Raw genomic sequence first — 12,300 nt, 5'->3', positions numbered from 1 at the left:
CTATATGGTCAATACACATCTTTTATTTACAACACAAAGTTGGTCACAGCTGGTTTGTCATACAAACCATTCCGTATGCTTGAACCCAGTGGCTGTAGGTGGGGGAAAATACAAGTGTTTAGTGTTTGAGTGACATGCCTGTAAGCACATGACTGCATCTGAGAGCCGTGATGCCTCACCAATCCTGCAGACGATGTCTTCGCACTCCTTGATGCTGCTGGCTCGTAGCACCACACAGCAAAAGCCTGTGGACTGAGGGGTTTCTGGGGAGTCTCTGTGAACACAGCCAATCATGTGCTTAGATGACATGGGGGCCCAGCCAATGACTAGGCTTGTATATTGCATCATGACATCCTGTCGTAGGAGGAGTGCGATCTAAACTACAAGCAGCCTAGTTTAACAGGGATGTGTGGAAAAGCCTTTAATAATAAAATAGCTTAGATTATGGTATTTTGCCAGGATGTACTGCAATATCAGTGAAGGGCTTTCATATAAAATGTGATACTTACGCCACACAGAAGGCAAATGCTGTGTAGTCTGGCTGTGCATATCTCCCTACACATGAAATCTCAGGATAATGGTGCTCAAACAACTCCTGATGAGAGAAATGAAGACAAAACTTTAGGAGAATTAAAGTACAGGCAAATCTTTGTGAGAGAGATCTACTTACCAATTTACTGTTTCTGTCTGTGCACGTCAAATGTGTTTCCTTCAAATCTAAAAGCACTTCCTGCAGGGAAAATTAAATGGGTTATGCATATATAAGTGCTTTGCAGAAAATTGGGGAAACAGCTTTCATTACCTTGCTAGGTAGGTTTTTCTGCAACACCTGTGGGATTGCATGCTGGAGCACCTCCTTTCCTCCAAACTGAGAGAGGCAGACAAATGACAGTTACAGGAGGTGTGTGCAGAATGTTTGAAAATGCTGTAAAAACAAATTGTCATTTACCATTCCAATGTTTGCCTTTCCCAAGAATTGCACTATGTAAACAATCCTGTGGAACAGAGGTTGTTCAGAATGTATTTCTCAAATGTCACATCATGACGGCAGCTTGAATACAGATCGCAGCGATGGCGTGTTAACACTTGCCTTCCCTCTTTGAGACACTGTGATGGAGGAGGCTTCTGGTCTCTGCTTGCTGTCTCCTGGGAGGGAGCAGGACCCAGCTGCAGGGTGGGGTTCTCTGTCCTCAGGGCCCGCAGGAATTTGATAAGGGGTCTATACACTGTTCCGTCGTGGGCCCTCCATCTTATAACACGGATGGACAAAGGGCAGCCTTTAAACCGAGACAGAACTGCACCGGCCTGGGAGTGCAAGTAAAAAAGGTCTGGTAAAGAAGTGTATATATATGCAGCACCTTTGCATCCCGCCTGGCAGCTCAAGCTTAAATATCTACATCTATCTATATTTATCTATCAATACTCTCTTGCTGCTATCCTGTCAAAAATCCCTCCCCGACATTCATCTCTACCCACTCCACCCTGCCTGCACTGTCTTCTTCACCTCCCTTGTGCACTATTTTTCCATCTGTCTCCCTCTCATCACATGTATGTATTCCATTTTGCTCCCACCAACTTTCATTCCTTTATAGTGCGTACCTCCATCTTTCCAGACTCTCACTATAGGTCACAATGTCATCATCTGCAAAACATAATTCACGGAGACTGCCCCACCTGGATCTAAGGCATTTATCAAAATATAGATGATCCACAAACACGAAATATCCACGGATATTGCATGATATATTTAACATGAATTCGTTTTGCTGGATAATTGTGTCATGAAAATGCAATATCACAACAGCCCTAATGCAGTACGGCACTGTATATCTGAGGGATTTCTCACATGTCCACTTTTAGAATTCCTCAGCGAGGTCCCATTGATCTCATCGAGGATGTCACCAGCACCGATGAACTTGTCGACGTCAGCCTGACTGCCGGGAATCAGGTCAAGAACAAAGACGCGCCCGCTGAGATACCTAAGAAGCAGATCCATAGATGTTTTTTTACTAGCCCACGTGCTCAGTGTAATGGAAATATTTGTAGACTGGAACATGCTAACCTCAGAACCAACCCTACCTCCCGGCAGGGCACAACTTCGTATATCTCACACACCTAAAAACAAACAGCCAGCAGTCAGTCTTTCACCTCCTTAAGATTGTAGTTTTTTTTTCCTTCTATGGATTTATATAATATCCAAAGACAAATAACATAATAACAGTGTTACTGTGATGCTCTTACCGGCAGGAGCCAGCTCTCATCCAGAAAACTGCAATTCTGTATACAAGAAAAGAAAATTCTTATTAGATTGGAGTTCAAAGTGATTGGAAAAAATCACAGTAGCAGCTCTGACCTCCATGTCCAGTTTGAAGTCCATGTGTGAGAGCACCAGCAGCAGCGACATGAAAGGTTCTGGAAGAGGAAGAACAGCAGCTCTTAAGATTTTGTTGTTGACAAGAACTTCCTCAGTTTTGTTCAAGCTGCTGTAACCTCACCCACAAATTCCTCATTCCTGAGAATTGATAAATCTGGGCTGTACCACTGAAGGAAAGAGAAACAATGTTAATCACAACTATGCAAGTCTGTTAGAGAAACACACTTTCTAAAATCCCATTTTTGTGTGCTCAACACTGGGGAACAATGCATCTGTCCATGTATCAGACCTCCAGGAGTCTGGCAGTGTGCAGCAGGTGTGTGAAGAACTGCGGCAGGACCTTGCGGCTGAGGGCCAGCCTGAGCAGGTAGCGCCCTCGGCCCTGAGCTGAGAGCAGCTTCCTGCAAACTCTGGTCTGCTCAACTGCCAAGGACAGAGCAGACAGACTGCACAGGAGAAGACAGACAGAGAGGTGACGGGCATTAATGAGTGAAGCTGTCACTAAAAAAAACAACAAAAAAACCTTCCCCATCTGCTAAACTAAGCAGGATGTAGTTACCTGCCACAGGCATCTTGATGGGGTAGCTGTTCGAAGCAGTGCCAGTAATCTCTGTGCACCAGACTAAGAACGGGCTCTGGAGAGAAATGAAACACACCCTGAGTGAATACTGCAGAAGTCTCCTTCAAAATGAATTCAGCTACACAAAATAATGATACTGACGCTGGAGTCCCTTCCTGAGGACCAGCTCCAGCAGCTCACAGCAGGAGGCGAGGTGAGGGTTGGAATCTGTCACCGTCTCTCCATCTGACTGCAGGTTCAGGACACACACTGAGTGGGAAGGGGAAAAAACACGCAACACACATTGAATCTGTTGTCATCAGCATGACATAACTGCATTTTTGCAAGCCATGTGATCATCGCCATTTCACTCATCAACACTAAAACAGAGACTGTGTTGATGATAAAAAACGTAGCGGAAGCTTTTTTGGCGTAAAAATAGCGCGCTGCAGGGTCAGAAATTAAACCCAATTCTAGTTGTACGTTTTATTATGAGTACGTCACGATCAGCTGCTTACTGAAATTGTGATCCAATGGCATCGTACCATCACTCATCTATTATTGATGCTTACCTTTGAGGGAGCCAAGGAGAGGGTCTTTGGGTGCCATGTTGATCGTCCAGCTGTGATCAGAGCCTGTCCTTGATAAGAGACGCGCCGCTTCTATCCTCCTGTCATTTAAGCACGCTCTGGGGACGCGCGCTGTGTACACACTTCCGTGAAGCTAACATATCGAGAAACACCTTCCAGTTCCACTGTACCTGCCCGAGACCGTGAGCGAGGACGGGCGATGTGTTGCTGTCATTAAGTTATTATTTTAAATAAATAGCGAAGGAATATTGAACCTGCAAACACAAGCGCCTGAAATAATAACCACGTACACCTGCGCACTGACTGACAGTAAACCTGTCGTGCTGCCTTCAGAGACCCCGCCTTGTTGACCAAATGAACTGTAGGTTCGTGTTTACAACCATTCACTTCAGTAGCTAATATTTATATTTTCAAACGTGACAGAAGCTATACAGGCTACGGGAATATAAAGGAAGAAAAGAAAACAGACAAACGGAATCTTAGTCGTTAATTTAAGATTTTTATGGACACGATAATAAAGACCCAGCGAGTTTATATAGTCAAGGTCCTTCTAGAAGCGAAGCTCACCATTTGGCAGACAAGTATTAGTTATTTGGTCGGTGATCTTGCAGCCTTAGTACTTTGCGTCTCTCGCCTATAATATCTCCGTTGGTAAACAAAGGCGTGTGTTCGAGTCCACCTCAGGCTGTTTGCTGTCGCAGTGCTCTTTCTAGACTATTTAACGCTGACTTACTTAAATTGGAATAAATAAATAAAATGTATTTTCGGGCTAAAAAAAAAAGTAAATTAATCTTTAAATAGAAAAAACTCTGCGACGCTTCCGTTTCTGTAAAGCTAGTTGGCGGCCTCTAGCGGCCCGCCTTTGGAACTGCCGCTCAGTGGAGGCGGTGGTTGATAAGAGCACGCGCGCTGTCTCTCGTGCCGCAGTTGTGGATGGGTGAAGGAAGCGGTGAGGCTGTGGAGGATGGCGGAGCACTAAAAAATTAAACCGAGTTTCGCGAAAGCATCACAGAAAAGCCGCGTAGAGTTTTCTTCCTGAAGGGAATTTATCCGTTACAAGGTGAGGTGTTATTTATTTCCCTCTAGAGCGAGGTGATAAAAAAACAACTGGTAAACTGGTTGCATTTTGCCGGTGCACAGGGCCTAATTACATGGAATAATGTGTGCGCTTGCTTTGATTATGTCCTTTTTTGTAAACATCGCTTCATGTGCAAGAGGCCTCATTTTTTAACCTTACAACACTGGCATTTCGAAATTCTGTTCTATTTATTATTAAGAATAATATTTTACAAATTGGGAACAAATAATTAAATTCGGTGTGTATGGATACACTGTTGTACGGTAACGTGAGCCTGTTGTTGTGCAGTGTGTTTGTTCTGATGCCAACTTGCATGCAGTGATTTGTCACTCACTCCCAATATAGAAAGTCACTACCTGCGTTTGTACAGCACCGATAATCCCGGATTTCCTCTAATCCTGCAGCTCCTCTGTCACCTACACGCTCAGCCTCCGCTGCCAGAAATAAACCCACCATCCAAACATGAGTCAGTTACAGACAAGCAACGCTTTGACATCTGCTGCCCTCATATATAGTGAAAGAGAGATTAATAAATACTACAAATCAAGATGCATTAGTGTGGTTGGTGTTGGTATCAGACATGCGCAAACTCATGATGGTGTAAATAAATGTTTAAAAATTATAGAAGGGAGTTGATTGGAAGTTATAGTTGAATAACACTGTATAACTGATTCCAACCCCCTTTCCATAAAACAGTTTCTAACAGTTCAGGGATGCGGGTGGAAGAAATTCATATGCATACTCAATAGGCAGAAAGCAGGCATACCTATGAATGTCAGAATTTACTCTCTAAAAGGTCAACTCAGTCCTGAGTTTGTGCTCCTCAGTGTTTGTTGCCTCCTTTTTTCTTTTCTTTTTCTTTTTTTTTTTTGTAGCTCTCCTGCTGCCTCTACATCACAGCAAGAACAGCAAATCCCCTCTGCTTGTCAGACTGACTGCTGATTCAACAGCAAACTGGTCCAAGGACCCCCCCCCCCACCCCTCCTCCTCCTCCACCCCCACCATGGCTCCACAGTGTTTTTATTAAAAGCGCTCTGCTGTGCTCACGTCTCCATGGGAATAAATTCCCACTTTCAGGATGCATCGATCCACACGCATGCAGGAAATCCTGTTACTGTGCAATATTTTTTTTAATGTTGCTACATCTCTGTTTTCCACCCACTGTGTGGTCTCATGGATATATATATATCTATGCGGAGTGAGTGGGCTGAGCGAGTGGGCTCAACACCTAATGATAGCTCGGTGGGGATCTTAATGAGCTCTCTGTGGACTCTGAGTGCAGAGCTGTGATAAAAGTTCTGCAGTGAGTGCTCCTCTCTCCGCCACCTCACCTTTTTGCCACCTTCTCGCGCGTTAGCCATTTCTGCACCCTCATCGATTTGTGTGGGCGACGGAGTGCAGTCAGCTCCAGCTCTTGACAGAATGAGTGCCAGCGTGCTAAAGCTTTTTTATTATCATACCACAGGGCATCGGCCCCGCACTCCAGCTGCCAGCATGATGAAAGAGTGCCTGCAGTTCCTCATCGAGCCAGCCAAAAAGCTCAAGATCCGACTCAAGGTATACAAATCCTCCCACAGTAATTGCTGCGGGGGCTAAATGTTCTGGAAGTCATGATGTTCTTTTCCCTTTTAATTTTCTGTTTCTTTGCTCCAGGAGTCTCGCAAAAAAGTGAAGCTTGAGAAGAAGGAGCCTCTGGTGGAAAGTCAGTTGTTTATTATGGAGCTGGCCCGGGAACTCAACAGAATCTGCCAGGTAAGCTCTTCTCCTCTCTCCCTTTTTGCTCTTTATTACTTAGAGTCTTCTGCATTTATTCGCATTGCCTTTGTACCTCAGAGATCAAATATCCTGTGTCACATCTGGACCGGAGAGGACATCTGGACAGCCAGCGTGTGCCGGGAGTTCATCGTGGAATGGGCTGCTGTGCTGGAGAAAAGAGTGCAGGTACGAGATAGCAGCCATTTACAGAAATAAATTGTGTTTTTTATGGATGTTCTTAAAAGTCTCTATTCTTTATTCAGCCAAGGACAATCACATCAGACTACCAGTATGAGAAGTCTGAGAAGAAGGACTGGAAGGGACACCTTCTTTGCATGCTTGAGGGAGGCGGCGAGTACGACATGGGCCCCCATAAACGGGTCATCATGGATTGGACCCGGAATATTAAAGGCAGACCTCAGGTGACTTTCTTACGGGACATGGATGGTTATTAAAGTCTGACCCAGTTCCGTCGTTGCATCTGATAAAGATGATTAGGCTTAATCGTGCCCTTGACAATGATCTCATGATAATCGGACTGTGCTTGAGCTCTGGCCATAAATTCGAAGCAACTGTTTCTAAACCTCTTTTTTCAGCCCACTGTGTGGCCAGGTGAGCCTGTGCTCATGATGCTGGATGACCTGGAGTTCCAGTGGAAGAGGGGCCGTCTGCCCAACCTGTTCCCGGCCATGGAGCTCGTCATGCTGGCCGTGCTGAACGCCGACAGCCCCATAAAGGTCTTGATATCTGTCGCTAAGTGATCGTCATTAAATGTTTTTGTACTCTGTGGTGTAATTTATGGGATAAGAAGCATGCTAACTTAGGTGATTCGAAACATGAACGACACTTGCATGACATTCTCACATTCGATATCTGGGCTAAGTGTGTCAAGCATGCTGCATATAGGCTGCACGACAATCATGCTAATCTGTTTATCTCTTTGTTCAGCTCACCTTGTCCTGAATGTGTCCACTGTCTACCTTGACATACTCTGTATGTGTGTGCGTGTCTTTGTAGGTGGATGTGACAAAGCAGTGGCTGGTGAAGAAGCAGAAAAGTCAGAACATTGGTGAGTGGATCTCATCCAGTTTAACAATATGAAACAAAACATCCTGATCTTGCAAAGTGGTCATGAGTCAGAAACCAACATTTGTACAATACCTGTTGCTGCTTCGACCAAAAACTTGTTCTGCACATGTGAAAAAAGGGATTCTCCCCATCCTTGCCAATGAAAATAAAGTAGGGAATAAAATTACAATACATTTGGTTTAATTAATTAAATTATGAAGAATGGGGTCTTTATCTTTTTTATATGTTATTCTGGTGGTATTGTAAAAGTATACCACTACTGAGTCAAGCAGAAAGTGAACAAGTAGATAAATATGCTTGACAAATGTTAGATAAATCTGTTTTTGTTTTGTTCGTCTGAAAGAAAAAAAATATTGGGATATTTTTAGCCTCGTGCACTAGCTCAGGCTCAACCCTCTCATCCCAGTGGATGAGAGGGTTACTTCCTCCTGTCCTTGGGCCAGTAAACAGGTCCTGGTTGCCTTTTGCCCTTATTTACTCAGTGACATTTCAGAGTACCTAGTCTTCTTAGTGTGTCTGAGTGCCCCACCTGGAATCTCCGTTGTGCTACTAATGTTCACATGGGCATGGACAGTGAGACTTGGAGGAGCATGACTGGGAGGAACCGCCTGTTCTCTGTTATGTTCTCTGGACAAATCACAGTTTGTCCATAACAAACACCGTGTTCACAAGTGCAGGTGACACTCAAACAAACCTGGTCGCAGGTCAGTGATTGATGCTTGGTTCTCCTGCGGGACTCCAGAGGCAGCTGTCATGTAGTGGCACGCCAAGCAGAGTGTGGCTCTGGCAGCAGTTCGAGCAAACTCTCAGGTGTGGGAGGAGTCCGGCGAGGCCATGGAACAAGATTTTTGGTTGGCCTTGAAGCGATTCCGCTCTGCTCACACCGCTGCAGTTGAGGAATACTTTGAGGGTCTCCTCAGTCACACTGACATGCCTTCTGTAGAAGAAGCAGAGTCTGGGTAGGACTCAGCGTTATAGCCTCAAAGCTATATCACAAAGTTTCCAGAACATTTGTGATACCGACATTTCTGACAATACAGAAAAAATACTGAATGTTTCTTTGATGCTTGCAGCTTTGCGGCATTTATAAATATTAATAACTGAAGAACAGTTTCCAATGAGCTACTGTCACTAATGACACACTACCTAATTAGAAGTGTGAGTCTGCTGAAACACGGTGCAGCAGCAGCAGCATTGTATCCAGTTTCCTCAGTTTATCCAGTTTTTGCCTGAAGCGGTGAAAGAAGTCATCGGAGGCTGACACGACACAGATATTATCAGTGTCTATATTATATATCACAGCCCAAGACCTCAGTAATTATTTTCCTAATAAATTTATGGGCTTAGTCACTTACTTCACATTTTAAAACAAGAAGTTCATCAAATAAATAAAGAATATTCTAGCTTTGCAGTAATTCTACCATTAGTCTAATGGTCAGTTTAAAGCTTAGACCAGTGTGAAGGTGTTCAGACCTGTTTATCACTAGTACACATTTATTATCATGGTGAGACATAAATCCTTGAGAGGTTCCAACAGGAAAGGGCCACCTGCCGTGTGACCCCATGTGAATAAAGGAGCAGCTGAAAGTGGCTTTTGTTAAATTACATATTAGCTCATAGGATTAGCATTTTTCCATGATGAGGCAGTCTTACTTTTCATAGGCTCAGTTGCCCGGGTTACAACCAGCTAAAACTGATGACCTTTTTATCTTTCTCTATGTAATTAAAATAATGCGAAAATAACATTTGATGATCATAGTTTGACTAACCCTGACTTCAGAGCTAAGGCCAAAATAAAACGTAGCCGACTAGGCTGAAGTGAGGCGCAGCTATAAAGCCTCACAGACGACTGAGTGGGTGACATACAAAATGTTGGTGTCAGCACAAAAACCACTTGGCAAAATCAGGATGTGAAACGAGTCACTCGGTGATGTGGCTGTTGTGTGTGGTAACAGAATACACTCCACTGAATATTTAATTAGAATTAATCTATAAAAATGTGATTGGAAGCATGTTAGGAAACAAGCTGGTAGGAGGGTTTGAGTTGTGAGTGGAACACTTGTCTGTCTTTAATCAGTCTTTGTTTGTTCTTTCAGACGCTGTGCGCTACATTCCCCACGGCGGTAAGTCCAGAAGCTCACTGTAATGAATAAATGAATGACCCCTTTAATGTCTCTGTATAGCTGTATACAGACATGTGGGGCTGGATTATATGATCTGAAATCTATAGTATGTAACGATAAACTTTAAACTCGATTATTAGCAAATGCAGTCTTTTTTTAATGGTTCGCCACTGGATTATGCACTTTTACTATATGTCAGTACAGTCTGACTGTTGGCTGGTGACTGTGGAGGCCTTTGAGTACAGTGAAGCTATGCTCAAGACACAGATTTGAGATGATTTGAGCGTTTTGACATGGAGGCAGTCGTCTGAAGATGGGTATAGGGTAGTCATAGAGGAAGCCACCCATCCTCAGGTTGACAGGCTGCTTAGTTGGCACAAAGTGGCCCAAAGCGTGACAAGAAAACATTACACCACCAGTAACAACCTGAACTGTTGATACAAGGCAGGATTGATCCATCCTTTATGTTGCTTAACTCAAATTTGGAGACTTATCAGACCAGGCAACATTTTCCCTTTCTTCTGTTTTACAATTTTGAGCAGTCTGTGTGAACTGTAGCCTCAGCTCTTTCTGAAATCCTCAGACACATAACATTAACTGAAAAAATGTTTATGCCAAATGTCATAAACTAGATCCAAAACTCTAGCTTATGTTCAGCAGGATTTTTTTCCTACAACCACCTTGGAGCACCTGTATCATAGAATATATATTAGTTTAAAAACTGCACCATTTTAATGTAAATATGGCACAGAATAACAGAAACAAATAATGAGAATAATAATGGTAAACCTAACAAAGTGCTGTGACAAGAAAGAGTTTTCCTTTTACCTCCATGTTGATATTGGGCTCATTTTGTAGCTGTTATTCTTCTTTTTGTCAAAAGAAATTGCACATATAGTCATATTTGAACACTCATGCATACATTGGACTTTTCATGCTCTGTATAATAGTTGGGACCGATCACACTGAACAACTTTAAGCCGTGGACTAGTTTTCAAAATGTTTCCAGTGGGCACACAGAAGGCTGTGGATCACAGCGGCTGTGAGGGGAGTGGGCGTAAAATTCATTTGGTTGCATTTTTTTTGTACAAAGCATTAATGTGTTTTTCAGCTCTTGAAATTACATGTAGTTATATTTATACTTATAAAGTAATACTTCACAAGTACTTCAGCCCCCTTTGTACTTCAGGGCTTTGAGTACAGTGGGGTGGATGTAAGTTGCTTGTGTGTTATCGTGTGAAGGTAAATTTTGCATGCCTTCTTTAAACTACTGTACAAAACAATGAGCTAACGGAGTTTCTCTTCTTTTTCTTTGCAGTGTGGAACTGGATTTGTGATGCAGCAGGTATGAAAATCTCTTTTCTGTTTTTCACCTTACTGTGACATCATTTTGCAGTTTGTAATCCCGCCCTTTTATTCCACAGAGGACGTCACCCTGGACTCCGAATCGGCCCACTCAGGCCTGCTCATCTCAGATGATGAAAAACGAATGCGGTGCGGCCTGGAGCGCCGCGACATCCCACGATGCCCCCGACGCTTCGATGGCTGGTGGTGTGCTGTGGGCCAGGAGGGCTACGCCTCTGGACGCCACTACTGGGAGGTGGAGGTGGGCGAGCGGGACTGGCGGCTGGGAGTGGCCAAAGCCTCGGCCGTGAGGCAGGGCTTCCGCTCGCTGAACACAGATACGGGATACCTGACCCTCCGTCTGGAGAGAGGCACAGATTTGAAAGCCCTGACGGTGCCCGCTACGCCTTTACCTCAAAGCCTGGTGCCCAGGAAAGTCGGCATTTATCTGGACTATGAGCAGGGCCAGCTGTCCTTCTACGACGTGGAGAAGCGCTCCCACCTGTACACCTATACCGAGAAGTTCACAGAGGAACTGTACCCTGTTTTTGGGACTGTGGAGGTGGTCAAAGACCTGGTGATCAGGCCTGCTGATGCGAAACAGCGGTGCCTGTGCCCGGGGCCCTGCCTCTGGAACTGAAACGGATCAGTCCTAATCCTCGGCAGCTCACAGAGCTCACGCTTTTATTCTACTGATTTAGAATCGCGTGGCTATTTCTGGACTAAAAGTCTTTCTGTGAGGTGCCTCGTCAAATCCCAAACAGGAACTGCTCTTCTTTCGACATGTCCATCTGCTAAACACTTTCTTGTTACTCTGCCTTCATAGAAACATACAGTATCTGATTCTTTATATTTTAAAAATGAGCATTTAAAGAATGAACAATGTTTTTCCCCATGGGTTTAAACTCCTCTCAAACTTCATTGGATAAAGTTGGGGATCAGTTTAAACCTGTAATGTTACATCCATTCATTTTTTTTTTTACTTTTTTTTTAATTGTTGATGACAAATAAACATTAAAAAGTTACAGCATGAGCGCACTGTGAATGATGATACTTTTAGCTTCAGTGCAGTGAAACAGTGCCGCTGACGAGGCAGATATTTGCAGAGCGGGCTGACGCATGCCTCTAGTTGAATTATAGATTATTTGATTCTTTGTCTCAAGCTTCCTGCAAACATTTTTCAGGCATGAGCTTGTTTTTGCAGCTGTGTTTTTGTTTATTTGTGCTATATAAGACATGGCAATGCTTTCCTCTCTCTAGCTCAATAAATCTTACTATTAATTCCAGAAATCTCTGAAAGTCTGTTGTCTCTTCTTTGCTCGTGCGAACAGCAGTGGATCTGATCTGCTTCAGACTTGGTGGGTGTGCTGCTATGAATGCAAGCAAGT

The 12,300-nt window shown here is 43.8% G+C and overlaps 2 protein-coding genes across 2 annotated transcripts; one reads left to right on the top strand and one right to left on the bottom strand.

Moving 5' to 3' along the window:
• Positions 1-47: 47 nt before the first annotated feature.
• On the bottom strand, positions 48-3,542 carry LOC146626207 (uncharacterized). The gene is made up of 16 exons (XM_085360386.1): positions 3,506-3,542; positions 3,096-3,203; positions 2,934-3,009; positions 2,664-2,820; positions 2,496-2,541; positions 2,354-2,412; positions 2,242-2,277; positions 2,063-2,115; positions 1,847-1,979; positions 1,091-1,305; positions 950-995; positions 803-868; positions 671-730; positions 510-595; positions 180-274; positions 48-92 (listed from the first exon to the last, which is right to left on the bottom strand). Exons 1-16 carry the CDS (start codon positions 3,540-3,542, stop codon positions 58-60), a joined length of 1,308 nt encoding a protein of 435 aa, XP_085216512.1. The 3' UTR covers positions 48-57.
• A 2,481-nt stretch (positions 3,543-6,023) lies between these two features.
• Positions 6,024-11,552, top strand: LOC146626206 (butyrophilin subfamily 1 member A1). Its single transcript, XM_085360385.1, has 9 exons — positions 6,024-6,158; positions 6,255-6,353; positions 6,435-6,542; positions 6,620-6,778; positions 6,953-7,093; positions 7,374-7,425; positions 9,542-9,568; positions 10,887-10,913; positions 10,993-11,552. The coding sequence occupies exons 1-9, from the start codon at positions 6,024-6,026 to the stop codon at positions 11,550-11,552; spliced, it is 1,308 nt and encodes a 435-aa protein (XP_085216511.1).
• The last annotated feature ends 748 nt before the right edge of the window (positions 11,553-12,300 follow it).

This window comes from Diplotaxodon limnothrissa, linkage group LG8, assembly GCF_057381915.1.
Source record: "Diplotaxodon limnothrissa isolate DT_005_m linkage group LG8, D_limnothrissa_male_GT1.1, whole genome shotgun sequence".
NCBI classification, from domain to species: Eukaryota; Metazoa; Chordata; class Actinopteri; order Cichliformes; family Cichlidae; genus Diplotaxodon; species Diplotaxodon limnothrissa.
Note: the sequence above shows the minus strand (reverse complement) of the source record. Positions and strands in the feature narration are given on the sequence as shown.

Bases quoted from the DNA above. Each gene is read 5' to 3' on its own strand.
- LOC146626207 (XM_085360386.1), bottom strand. From the start codon at position 3,542: ATGGCACCCAAAGACCCTCTCCTTGGCTCCCTCAAAG. The intron at 1,980-2,062 runs GTTAGCATGTTC...TCTGCTTCTTAG, and splicing joins GAGGTAGGGTTGGTTCTGAG to GTATCTCAGCGGGCGCGTCT. The intron at 275-509 runs GTAAGTATCACA...CTGTGTTCACAG, and splicing joins GCATTTGCCTTCTGTGTGGC to AGACTCCCCAGAAACCCCTC.
- LOC146626206 (XM_085360385.1), top strand. From the start codon at position 6,024: ATGAGTGCCAGCGTGCTAAAGCTTTTTTATTATCATACCACAGGGCAT. The intron at 6,354-6,434 runs GTAAGCTCTTCT...TTTGTACCTCAG, and splicing joins AACTCAACAGAATCTGCCAG to AGATCAAATATCCTGTGTCA. The intron at 7,426-9,541 runs GTGAGTGGATCT...TTGTTCTTTCAG, and splicing joins GCAGAAAAGTCAGAACATTG to ACGCTGTGCGCTACATTCCC.